We start from the raw sequence: 12,612 nt of genomic DNA on the forward strand, positions 1-12,612 counted from the left end.
ATGTGATGAAAGAAATAAAAGCTGAAATAAATCATTCTCTCTATTATTATTCGGACATTCCACATTCTTAAAATAAAGTGTTTATCCTAACTGACCTAAAACAGGGCATTTTTACTTGGATTAAATGTCAGGAATTGTGAAAAACTGAGTTTAAATGTAGTTGGCTAAGGTATATGCAAACTTCCGACATGAATTGTATACATCATGGTCACATTACAATATGTCTAAATAGTGCCATTTAACCGTTGTAGTTACTTTGTGGTATCACCTTTGCTTAATGTACATGTAAGTCAAGGGAGGGAACTTAGGGTTGTTTAGTCATTGATTTTATATTTTAAAAAGTGAAATATTACAAGACAGTATTTAGAAGAAAAAAAATATTGAACAAACATTGATTTTCTTAAACTTTTCTTAACATGTTCTAAAAATTACTATTTGTAGTAATCACCAAAAACGGAAAACATGTGGAATGAGATTTCATTGGTATGACATACACTTTTACAATTTTAAATACACTTAAACTGTTTAATTACACCTATAATTTCTAGAAAATAATTATGTAATGCATGTGTTAGTTTTTGGATTGACCAAATCTGCAACAAACAGTCAACAACCATAATTATTAATACCCATGAATTATTACTTACGAAAAAACCTATACAAATATAACAAAAAATACAACTAATTTAATGTAAGTTCTCAATACTTCTCAAACATGTCATGACCATAATTTAATGTTAGTGATTAATGTTTAATAAAACATAATTACTGTAATTTACAACATGAAAATGAGCAAACATATGATCAAATATACTGTAATTGACAACATGCTTTACCCTAAACAGATGCACTATCAGGTTACATAAGCATTCACTCGATAGCGTGAGAACTGGATGTACACATATGGGCATAACCACGTGACACAAAATAGGTCATCAATCACTTTAGACGGTTTGCGTTCAACTGTATTCTCTCTAATATATCAAATTGAAATATGCATGCTTTACAGAAAATACATTACTGCAAATTAAAAGCAATGTTAAGAACATTTACTCTCTGTGTCCAATGATTGGGTCATATTTTATTGCTTTGATGTAATAATTTCAATGAAGTAAAAGAGTAAAAAATCCATGTGTCCATAATCCTAATTCCTAATCTATAAATATTTGCTAGGTATAGCCCAGCCTTATCTCAGCTCACTGGTCACCATAGCAGCACCCACCAATAGTCACCCCCAAAGCCTATTCCTACTTTGGCCACCTTTCCTTCCAGTTCTCTGCTGCCAATGACTGGAATGAAATACAAAATTCACTGAAACCTCATACCTCCCTCACTAGCATTAAGCATCAGCTGTCAGAGCAGCTCACAGATCACTGCACCTGTACACAGCCCATCTGTAAATAGCCCATCCAACTACCTCATATTGTTATTTTTTATTTATGCTCCTTTGCACCCCAGAAACTCTACTTGCACATTCATCTTCTGCACATCTACCACTCCAATGTTTCATTGCTAAATTGTAATTACTTCTCCACTTGGGCCTTACCACCCTAATCCTACCTCATTTGCACACTAATATATTTTTTTCCTATTGTGTTATTGACTGTACGTTTGTTTATTCCATGTGTATGTTACGCACGCCTCTATGAAGAGGGAACGCAACACCCTGCTACAACTAAACTCTCCGTGAAGTGAAAAAGGTATGGACTGTAGGTGCAAGTAAGAATGACAACAGGCAGAATGTGGTACCGTTTACAAGGACTTTATTCCTTTACACGGTAATATGGGGAAAAGGGGCTGGATGGAACCAAAGCAAAGAAAGTAAATCTCAAAGCCCCCTCTCCTATCTTACCTGCCTAACCAATACTTACCTAATTTAGCACCACCTGGTGCCCTAACCAAAATACAGGGGGTGGTCCGCCCAGGTCTAGTGTGCCTAGACAATGAATAGACTACGGGTATATGTATGCCCGCAGGCCTCTTGCCTAAACACTCCCAAGGTGCCTTCCCCTTTCCCCCTGGGAACAAATGAAACAGAATATTAAACAATTTCACAAACAAACTAAGAAACAAAGGACATCAAATAAACTCCATCTGAGCAACAAACTCACAAAACATACCAACTTCCCAGCAAGATCAACCTCCAGCAAAAACTCTATCACAAACAATCGCTCTGCAATGACCTCCCAGCAAATCGCTCTGCAATGACCTCCCAGAAAAATCAACCTCTAGCCAAATCTCTCTCAGCAATGACCTCCCAGAAAAATCAACCTCTAGCCAAATCTCTCTCAGCAATGACCTCCCAGCAAAATCTCTCCCTCCTGAACAGAACACTGGCTTTTATATAGCTTCTGAAGGAATGGGTAATTGGAGACAGCTGTGTCTTGACAATTAGCCCTGGAGTCGACCAATCAGCTGCTTGAGGGATTTCAGGAAGCCATTTCCTGAAATAAACACATGCAAATACACAAACTACAACACATAATCTGGGGAACGTAACAGTGTAACTCTGTGTTGTTGTTTGTGTCGCACTGCTTTGCTTTATCTTTGCCAGGTCGCAGTTGTAAATGAGAACGTGTTCTCAACTGACCTACCTGGTTAAATAAAGGTGAAATAAAAAATAAAAAAAATAATAATTTGGGTGTGTGAACCATAAACCTATGGATGGTCATGGCCCAGAAAAAATATATAATCATTTTCTAGGGCTGTTGCGGTGACTATATTACCGCCACACTGGCTGTCATGAGTCATGAACGCAGTAAAATGCCATGTGACTTTAGAGTCACGGTAATCTCCCTTTGTGCAGTCAGGTAGTACACAACTCGCTAGCGGGCATCAGATTGCTCTATTGTCCCTCTAACCACTCTGAAATCAATGCAAATGCAATCGAAAATCACATCAAACACATCATCAAAACAGTATGTGCTTTTAAAACTCATCTCACTGTGATTGTTAGGTTAGATTACTTGTTAGATATTACTGCATTGTCGGAACTAGAAGCACAAGCATTTCGCTACACTCGGATTAACATCTGCTAACCATGTGTATGTGACAAATAAATGTGATTTGATTTATCAGTTTGAAGAAAGAGGTTCAACTGAGTTGGAGACAGCTCAGTTGAAACTGAGTGGAAAACATGGATGTGGATGTCGCTTCAAAGCCTAACACAATGAAATGGACAGCGCTAAGGTGATGATTAATTCAAAAACACACATAAGTGCTTATGCATACACAATATTCATATATATGAGGCCAAGCCCGAAAAAAAACCTGCATTTAAATAATGATTGTGCCATTATACAACACATAGCCTACCACATGGTATGCATGTCAAAAAAACATTTAAAAAAAACTGATTTTATGATGTCTATGGTACATAATTGGTCTATCCTATTCAAATTCAGTTAGCCAACAATTATAAATCATTTGTACTTGATTTTGAATAGCCTAGTAATAGTTTTTCTTAAAATAACTTATAGGCTGACACATTAAATTTAGCTACAGACTAGCTCACCACCGTGCATTTCTATCTCTATCTCGCCTTCATTCCTTATTGGAGCACGCTGAGAGAGGGGCTGTCAACAGTTTAATGAATTATTATTTAGTTGTTAAAACATGTTACTTTACATTTTCCGAACAGATTTAACTTGGTTAGCCAAATTAAGCACTTGTTAGCTGCAGGAACCGGGTTGGAGAGCCCATAGCATACAGAGTTTGGGCGGAATATCACCTGTCGCGCAGCTCGACTGTTTAGTGGTTGATGTGTGGGGTGAAAAAACCGAGTAGCCTACCTCATTAGTTAAAAAAATTAAAAAGCGGCTTCTATTCGCTATTCGAGTGCATACTGATGACATACTTCCCCCGCCTCTGTTCCTGCCCATTTGATAATGGCCCATTCTAAATTTAAATTAATTTGACATATTAGTAAAGGCAAGATTAAACTGTGGGCGAAAAAAATAATACTAAATAAAAATATGATCACTCGATGAGAGAACAGCTTGTGCAGCCACAGGCAAGGACCGGAGCGCCAAGTTTTTTTGCGACTTTCTCAAATCATCAATAGCCTATAGTCGCATCATGCAGCCCATGTTTTGATTTTTAAGGTTTGTACAATATAACTCTTTAGGACCTGCTTCAAATGATCACTTTTACGCTCAACATAGCCACTTTATATGCGCATTTTAAATGTAGACGTTCCAAAAGTGCACATCAGTGGCTTGTATGCAGCTGGTATGAGTGGAGGCATCCAATTTTTTTTTTAAATTTTACTAGGCAAGTCAGTTAAGAACGAATTCTTATTTTCAATGACGGCCTAGGAACAGTAGGTTAACTGCCTGTTCAGGGGCAGAACGACAGATTTGTACCTTGTCAGCTCAGGGATTCGAACTTGCAACCTTTCAGTTACTAGTCCAATGCTCTAACCACTAGGCTACCCTGCCAGTGTTTATGTTAATTAATAGTCAATTACAGTGAGACCAGCAGTCTTTTGCATGACAATAACCGACTGACAACATTTCATGACTGCCACAGTCCTATGTGCTACCGTACCCTCGATTTTTTACAAAACTATGAAATATATATATATACAAGCAGCTACATATGTTGGACAAGCAGCTATTGTTCACTAGGAGCGCCGCCTCTGAATGAGCATTTCCTGTTTGCTTATGGCATAGTACAGCTCGCTGAGTGGGCCGGCAGGTAGCCTAGTGGTTAGAGTGTTGGGCCAGTAACCGAAAAGTTGGTAGATCGAATCCCTGAACTGACAAGGTAAAGATCTGTCGTTAATCCACCCCTAGGCTGTAATTGAAAATAAGAATTTGCTCTTAACTGACTTGCCTAGTTAAATAAAAGGTAAAAAAATATATATATAATAATAATAATTTCTCATCTACTTAGAGTTACTGTCCTTTAGCAGAAGGTGTCCTGCTTGGCCATGAAGACGCGTAGCTTCATGGTAGACAGCATTGCCTGCTTTCTCTGCTGCCTCCTGTACTGTCTCTGCCTCCTCTGCTGCAGTAGCTCCTACTATCCCTCCTCTTACTGCTCCTGCTATTGCGGCCATCCCAACGAGAACTCCTGCAGCTATGCCTACCCCTGCACCGGTCTTTGAATCCGCTCTCATGGTCGCCCCGTTCTTTGCTACAAGTACTGGTCGTACTGCCTTTGTCACGGCTGCTGGCCCTATTGTCATTGAAGCTGCTATCTGACGTTTGACTAAATTAACCAGTGGTTTTGTAGCGAATGGAAGTGGGATCCCTATCACCAGTGCCACCCCAAGAAAAGCTCCTACCACTGCACCTGTTGCTATCCCTGACCATTTGATCAGAAGTTTCTTCCTTGCTCTTTTCTTGGCTTGTTTTCTCATCTCTTCCTCTGACATCTGGCCTTTTAACTCCTTACTAAGACTCTCTTGTATTAATCTCTCTGCCTCTTGGAGCATCTCGTTGGTGTAGAACGCTCCTCCGTTATCTCTCACCATCTTCTCTATGGTGTTGAGTAAGTCTGCTACTTGGTACTGGTTGCTGTACTGACCCTGCTGATTGGTGTTCCAGTATTTGTTGTCGATAACGTGATAGCGGCCTCCACATTTCTCCACAAGCTTGTTCAGCTCAGCATTCTGTTGGACAAACTTCTCAACGGTCAAACCATTGAGCTGGTCACCATGAGTGAAGAGGACTGTAGCATATTTGAAGGCCTCTGGTGAAAAATATGTCTCGATTTTCGCTATGGCTTCGTTCTCGTGGACTGTGTACCGTTCCACTTTCAGTACAATGAGAAAGGCATGCGGCCCTGGAGCACATTCTGTTATACATTTAACTATTTTAGGTTTCAGCTCCTCTTCAGGGATGTCAGTGTCAAAGAATCCAGGTGTGTCAATCAGGGTGATGTTTCTGCCTTTGATGTTCTTGGTATGAACTTTACATTTCTGTGTTGCGGAGATGGAGGAACTGTCTACGAGGAACACATCATCTTGTCCGAAGATGGTGTTTCCAGCACTGCTTTTACCTCCTCCGGTTTTCCCCAGCAGCACAATCCTGATGTCTATAGGGAGGGTTCAGAATTATAACTTGAAATGGATCAATCATATAGTAATAATGTATTTGATTTAAAGGTGGGGGTGAAGTGTTGTAACTCACCTTGCTCTGGTCGAGTGCCTAATACGAACCCTCTGAGATGCAAAGCATTCTGGGCAGTCTGAAAAGCCTGTAGATTAGAACAAATAATACAACTGCAATGAAGGACTGTAACTGTTATTATTGAAAACTTCTATAATTATGGATGTATGACAGTATTATAAAATGGCTGGCTGAAACAGTGAAGTTAAAGGATTTTTTCCCCAATGCACTGAGTGAGACCTTCTTCAAAGGTCTCTGCTCACCTTGGTAGAATCTCTGTCATTTGGATGGACAATGATGCGGACAAGGAAGGGGGTTCTGCTCGCTCGGTTCTGCTCATACCTACGGATCTCTTCTAGCAGAACTTGTGTTACCACATTGTCAGGGAACTGGAGAACCACACCAGTTCCAACTAAAGGGAAGGCAACGGAACCGAAGCCCTGGTTCTCACAAGAGGTCAAAATTTTCCTCACACCCTGCCTCAGAGCCTGAGAGAAGACCGGAGTTCAAGTGTTAATGGAGGTTCAAAGGTAACAGCACACACACACACACACAATACCCACCTGTACTGCTGGTCCTTGGGGGTTGTTGTCCCAACGTGCACAGCTGAGGAAGAAGACACGGCTAGAGCTGAGACCAGACAGTCCCTCCACCAGGACGTTGTTACCAGGTGCAGTCCGTCCCCATGATTTCCTCACAAACGCTGTCATCATTCCTGGTCCAGCTGCCTCCAACAACGCATTACCAACACGGGAGGAGAGAGGGTCACTGCCAACCATGGGGGACACCAGGGCATCCACCTTCAGAGAAAAAGAGATGGGGAAAAAAAGAGAGAACATTGCGTCAGTATGAAGTCAACCTAATTCACAGAATGTTGTTGAATCAAGGCTGCGGCCATGTCAGTGTGTCTCTCTCTCACCTGTTGTTTCTCTATGGTTCCCTGGATGATCTCCACCTGGACACAGACCTCTGGAGCCACTGGTCCACTGGTGGAGGCAGCAGTGGTGTCTCTCTGAGGAGCATGTGTAGTGGTAGTGCTGGACTCTACCTCCCACCCAGGAAACTCCCTCTTCCCCTCTAATAGCCTATCACAGGCCTCCTGCATGGCTCTCACTGCCTCTCCACTCACATCAATCAGAGTGACCTTGGTAAGGATGTGCTGTTTCCTCCCAAAGTCCCTCACTGCAGAGACTATGGCCTCAGAACACACCTTCAGAGGAACGCCCAATATCCCCGAGCTGATGCAGGGCATGGCCAGGGTCTGGAGTTCCATGGTCTCTGCCAGATCCAGGACTGCCTTTACTGTCTTCTGCAGCAGAGGACGCTCATTCCCCCCTACGCTGCCCCCTACTGGTCCCACTGCATGCAGCAGCATCTTACAAGGCAGATTCCCCCCTGTAGTCTCTACCACTGTACCTGTGGGCACTCTCCCTATCTGCCTAACCAGATCCCTGCTGGCCCGCTGTACCGCAGGCCCCCCCGCCCGGCTCAGAGCTGCAGCCACGCCCTCAGCATGATCCATGTCCTCATTGGCTGCGTTCACCAGCGCATCCACCTGTTCCTTGGTGATGTCACCTTGACAAACAACTACCTGCAGTCCCAGACGGAGGCGATAGCTGGTGGCTGCGACCATCTCCTCCTGTATAGATCCGGTTCCTGCTTCACTGACTACGCCATCCTGATTCTGTTGATGGTGTCTCACGACTCTTACACTGGACCTGCCCATCAGAAAGGCCCCAATCTCCTCCCTCAGCTCCTGAACCTCCTTCATGTGGCCCAGCAGCTGCACTCTACACCCAGGACCATACCTGGCTACCACCCTGCATCTGCTCTGGTTCATCTCCTTCACCTTCGTCTCAAGCTTAGATTTCAGTTCAGCCAGGAGGGCACCGTTGGGCACGTCAATCTTCTCCTCCCCAAACTCCCCCAGCAGATCCTTCTCAGCCTCGTCCAGTTTCCCAGAGGAGAGGGAGAACAGACAGAGTTCTGTATCCCCCAACTCTACCTCCACATGGAGTCCCAACCCCAGCAGACTGCTCAGGTTCCCAGGCCTCCCATACTCCTCCCTCAGGAAGGACAGGAGGTGGAGGGACACCTCAGGCACCACCCGCTCCAGCACCAGAGAGATTTTATATGTAACTAACTGTCTGGCTGCCTGGACTTCATTTGCATAGCCGTGCAGCACCAGCTGAGCTGAGTCACCGCGTGTCACCTTCACCCCTGGAACAACCTCCCCTAGATCCTTCTCTATCACTTCACCTAGAAGAAGGAGCTGGACCTGTCCCAGATGACAGGTGGTCCTGATCTTCTCCTGCTTCCCTGTGCTCAGACGATGGAGTACATGTTCTTGACCACCAGGTGGAGATGTCTCGACCGTGAGGGAGTGGTGACTCTAGATTTGGAAAACAAATGAGTCATTGCAGGGTAATTTCACTGTGGTCATGACAACAATATTTTATTATCTTTCTATGTATTATTGCAGTTCAACAGTACAACTGCTTCTGGGATATCTGATGATTCTCCATTCTAGCGTGGAGGTATTTTTCAGTTTACTTTAGCATGGTTATATTTAGTTAAAATGACTATATTCCCTCAATATTACAAAACCATACATTTATACCTCACAAACTGGCAAACGTCCAAGTGTGGGCTAACAGTGCAAATACAATAACAGTGCATTGTTGTCATGGTGATATGTGACTCTGTTTTGGTGTGTCTGTATAGTCTGACCTCACCTGACTGCTGACTGGGGAGGTTGTTGTGGGTGGCGGCTCCAGGCTGTCTCTCAGAGTGAGGAAGAGAGGTCCTCCAGGCATCTCCAAAACATGATTAGGTTTCTGAAGTACCCTCTCCTGGACTGGAAGAGATAGAGTCATAATGAGTTGTTGTTGTCATGTAGTACTAGTAATAACAATACCAACAATAATAATAAGTTGTACTATATATTAAGCCTTTTGCATTCACTCCAGGACTTGAAGAGTTAAAGGCTACATAGGCTAGAGGAGTTGTGCTATAATCTATTAAGTAATATACTGTATGTATATCTATAAAGTTATTAATTAATATACTGTATGTATATCTATAGTTATTAAATCATCTTAAAGGTTATTAAAATAACAACTTTCTCCCTTTTTAGATTGATAAAGTACTGTAGAATTAATCAATATAATGAAAAGCCAAAGTAATGCATTTGCGCATGCCCGTCTGCATAAGCGTAGCCTGGCTATGGTAAAGTGAAACTTAAGCCGATACCAGATTTATATGTTGTGTATGTCTGAAAAACATTCAGATTCAACAAATCCTACTACAAATACTACTTTAAATATTATTGTTTTACCCAAGTGTAGCCCTATTCAAATAATACATATTAAACATGTAGAATAACATATTGAAAAACAAACGTTCACTTATGAACGACTTTGGCGAGACTTGGCTATATGGTAATACCGCACTCCATATTCAATCACTTAGCCTAAACATTTTCGTACCTGTCTGGTCAATAAATGCGATCTTGTAGACTTTGTCACCAACTGATTCTACTGGTCCACAATCTCCGCCACCGGATTTACGTTTAATTCCAAAGTACCTTTTTATCATATGTTTCTGTGGTGGGTCCAGAGTCTGGCACTCGAAGAAAACAGGGTATTTGAAAACGTCCATATTATAAAGTAGCCTGGCTATTATTTGTCGTTGACCCTATTAGATAGAGCAAATCAGTCGATCGAGGAGAATACGTAGACGACACTACATGCACGCTCGGACTCCTATATTTTGATCATATTTGCCTGAACTTTAGATATTGTCCGCCCTGGCCCAAAAATAGACGTCTATTATTGGTCCAGATTTTGTCAGTCCAGACAATCCCCAAATCAACTTCCGTGGATTTGTGGCACTCTTGAGGGGATTCGATTAATATGTCCCGGGCGCCAAGGTAGGAGTGTTTTGCAGCGGGTGCAAGTAGATTGATCATAGGGAAATTGTTAGGATTGTAAGAAAAGCGATCCGTGAAACATGAAACGTAACCGTTAAATTACATTTGTAAACGTACAAACCCTATGTTACGACTATGAATGAACATTTACACGTTCAATTCTTACTTTATGTATGCCTTTACTCGTTTACATATATTATTTATATGTACAAACTTGTCAGGAATGTGGTATCAGCAAAGGACATGAACCGAAAGTAGCTAGTCGAACTTAGATAGAATCTCGAGCCCAAACGTGAGTGTTGCTTTGCAACTTCCGGTTTCATTTCTCCCCCAAAAAGTCAAGGGCTGCGCAAAAAAGTCCAAGTACCCCTGACTGCAGTGTGCAGTTCGGCTTGCTCAATGTGTGCGGAATCAGACGTTTGACTCAGCACACGTCTGACCCCACCCATCGTCTTTTTTTTTTGTCCATCTGAGGTTTGACAGTCACACATTGAATAAAAACACACACATTTGTGCAAGGCACACGTTGAATACAAACATATTTCATTTTTGAAGATCGTAAGAAATGTAAAGTGGTACCAGCACATGTGTTGTCACACTTTTTGCTCCATGCTATATTTGAGACAAGCTACTGTTATTGTTGCAGTGAACAACAGACTTGTTATGTGTGTCATGTACTGGTAAAATTGTGTTGATAAATGTTATAACTTTGTAATGATATTATTTAATTGAGCATATATACACAGTTACTACCTATCCTGATTTCTAATGCTGTTTACTTTCCTCATGAGATTGAAGACAGACTACACCATATAGACGTACTGACAGGCTGAATATGCTTCCTTCATTACGTTAGACGGTCTCCAGTAAAGAGATCAGAGACGCGGGTGACTTCTATGTCCTGTTTACTAAACTGCAGAACACAATTAACCCAGCAGAGAAAAACAAGGCTTGACACTCCTCAAAAATGGCTTCACTTCTGCTCCTCCAGAATTACACTCCTTTTCTTGTTGTCAACTGCCTCCACATAGAACATCTCATCATCTCTCTGTAAGTGGAACGAGAACATGAATGGTTCCTTGGGGAAAACATGTTCCTCTTCATCCAGGCCATCATACAACCGTTGTTCTTTAAGGCTTGTAATGCGGTCTTCCCCGTCCATCCCAATTACACTAGGGAGGTAAACGGTGCCTTTAAATGTTGGGAGTTTGCAACACCTAGCTGCCTCTAGGGTGTCCCTTAGAATAACATCTGCTTCATTGAAGAATAAATATTAAGAGTAGTGCCTCATTGGGTGATCAAGTCAAATTACACCCCACTTTCACAATACCACTATGCAAAGTAAAAGCCACTATTACTAAAGGGGTTTTCAGTGATATCTATAACTACTCATCAAGTAATCACAACTATTATATCTTGCCATGCGTCAAGCCTTCAGCATTACACACAGTAGACTACATACCCAGTTCAGAGCTCCCAGTTCGCCGTGCATTTTGTTTTCAGTATCGTCTAGACAGAAAACAGATTGTGGTCATTAAGTAATGTAAGGGAACCTCTAGGGATGTGTATATAATAATGCACCTTAATTTAGCTAATAGCCTATACAGTACCTGATCCTGCAGAGCTGGATGCTGATGTGACATGCTGTGACTTCTTGGGGGGACAGGGACGTCTCCTACATCATCCTGAAATATATTGGAGGGGTGGTTCAAGTCTTTAAGCATTGGTTTAAGACTATACCACTCTTCATATGAGGGGGGGGGGGCTAAGTCTTTAAGCATTGGTTTAAGACTATACCACTCTTCATATGAGGGGGGGGGCTAAGTCTTTAAGCATTGGTTTAAGACTATACCACTCATCATAAGAGGGGGGGGGGGCAAGTCTTTAAGCATAGGTTTAAGACTATACCACTCTTCATATGAGGGGGGGGGCTAAGTCTTTAAGCATTGGTTTAAGACTATACCACTCATCATAAGAGGGGGGGCAAGTCTTTAAGCATAGGTTTAAGACTATACCACTCTTCATATGAGGGGGGGGGCTAAGTCTTTAAGCATTGGTTTAAGACTATACCACTCATCATAAGAGGGGGGGGCAAGTCTTTAAGCATAGGTTTAAGACTATACCACTCTTCATATGAGGGGGGGGGGGCTAAGTCTTTAAGCATTGGTTTAAGACTATACCACTCTTCATATGAGGGGGGGGGCTAAGTCTTTAAGCATTGGTTTAAGACTATACCACTCATCATAAGAGGGGGGGGGGCAAGTCTTTAAGCATAGGTTTGAGACTATACCACTCATCATATATATATATAGCAATCAAATAAAGTATTTCAAAAAATCAAATGAATACTATGCAACCATTCAAACAACTGCATTAGCATGAGAATATACAGTGAATATACAGTGGGGAGAACAAGTATTTGATACACTGCTGATTTTGCAGGTTTGATAAAAATTACATACCTCTACATGGTCGCAGTTGTAAATGAGAACTTGTTCTCAACTAGCCTACCTGGTTAAATAAAGGTGTTCTCAACTAGCCTACCTGGTTAAATAAAGGTGTTCT

At 42.0% G+C, this 12,612-nt stretch overlaps 1 protein-coding gene across 2 annotated transcripts; it reads right to left on the bottom strand.

Annotated features, from left to right (window-relative positions):
* Positions 1–461: 461 nt before the first annotated feature.
* LOC109906388 (uncharacterized) lies at positions 462–10,371 on the bottom strand. Of its 2 annotated transcripts, none has more exons than XM_020504062.2 (7): positions 9,605–10,371; positions 8,852–8,973; positions 7,036–8,508; positions 6,680–6,916; positions 6,380–6,604; positions 6,138–6,204; positions 462–6,042 (listed from the first exon to the last, which is right to left on the bottom strand). In XM_020504062.2, the coding sequence occupies exons 1-7, from the start codon at positions 9,774–9,776 to the stop codon at positions 4,889–4,891; spliced, it is 3,450 nt and encodes a 1,149-aa protein (XP_020359651.1). In that variant the 5' UTR covers positions 9,777–10,371; the 3' UTR covers positions 462–4,888. The 2 variants fall into 2 exon arrangements, with proteins under 2 accessions (XP_020359651.1, XP_020359652.1); XM_020504063.2 differs by having other exon boundaries at positions 9,703–10,370.
* Between the last annotated feature and the right edge of the window lie 2,241 nt (positions 10,372–12,612).

Source organism: Oncorhynchus kisutch, linkage group LG16 (assembly GCF_002021735.2).
Source record: "Oncorhynchus kisutch isolate 150728-3 linkage group LG16, Okis_V2, whole genome shotgun sequence".
In the NCBI taxonomy this organism is placed as follows: domain Eukaryota; kingdom Metazoa; phylum Chordata; class Actinopteri; order Salmoniformes; family Salmonidae; genus Oncorhynchus; species Oncorhynchus kisutch.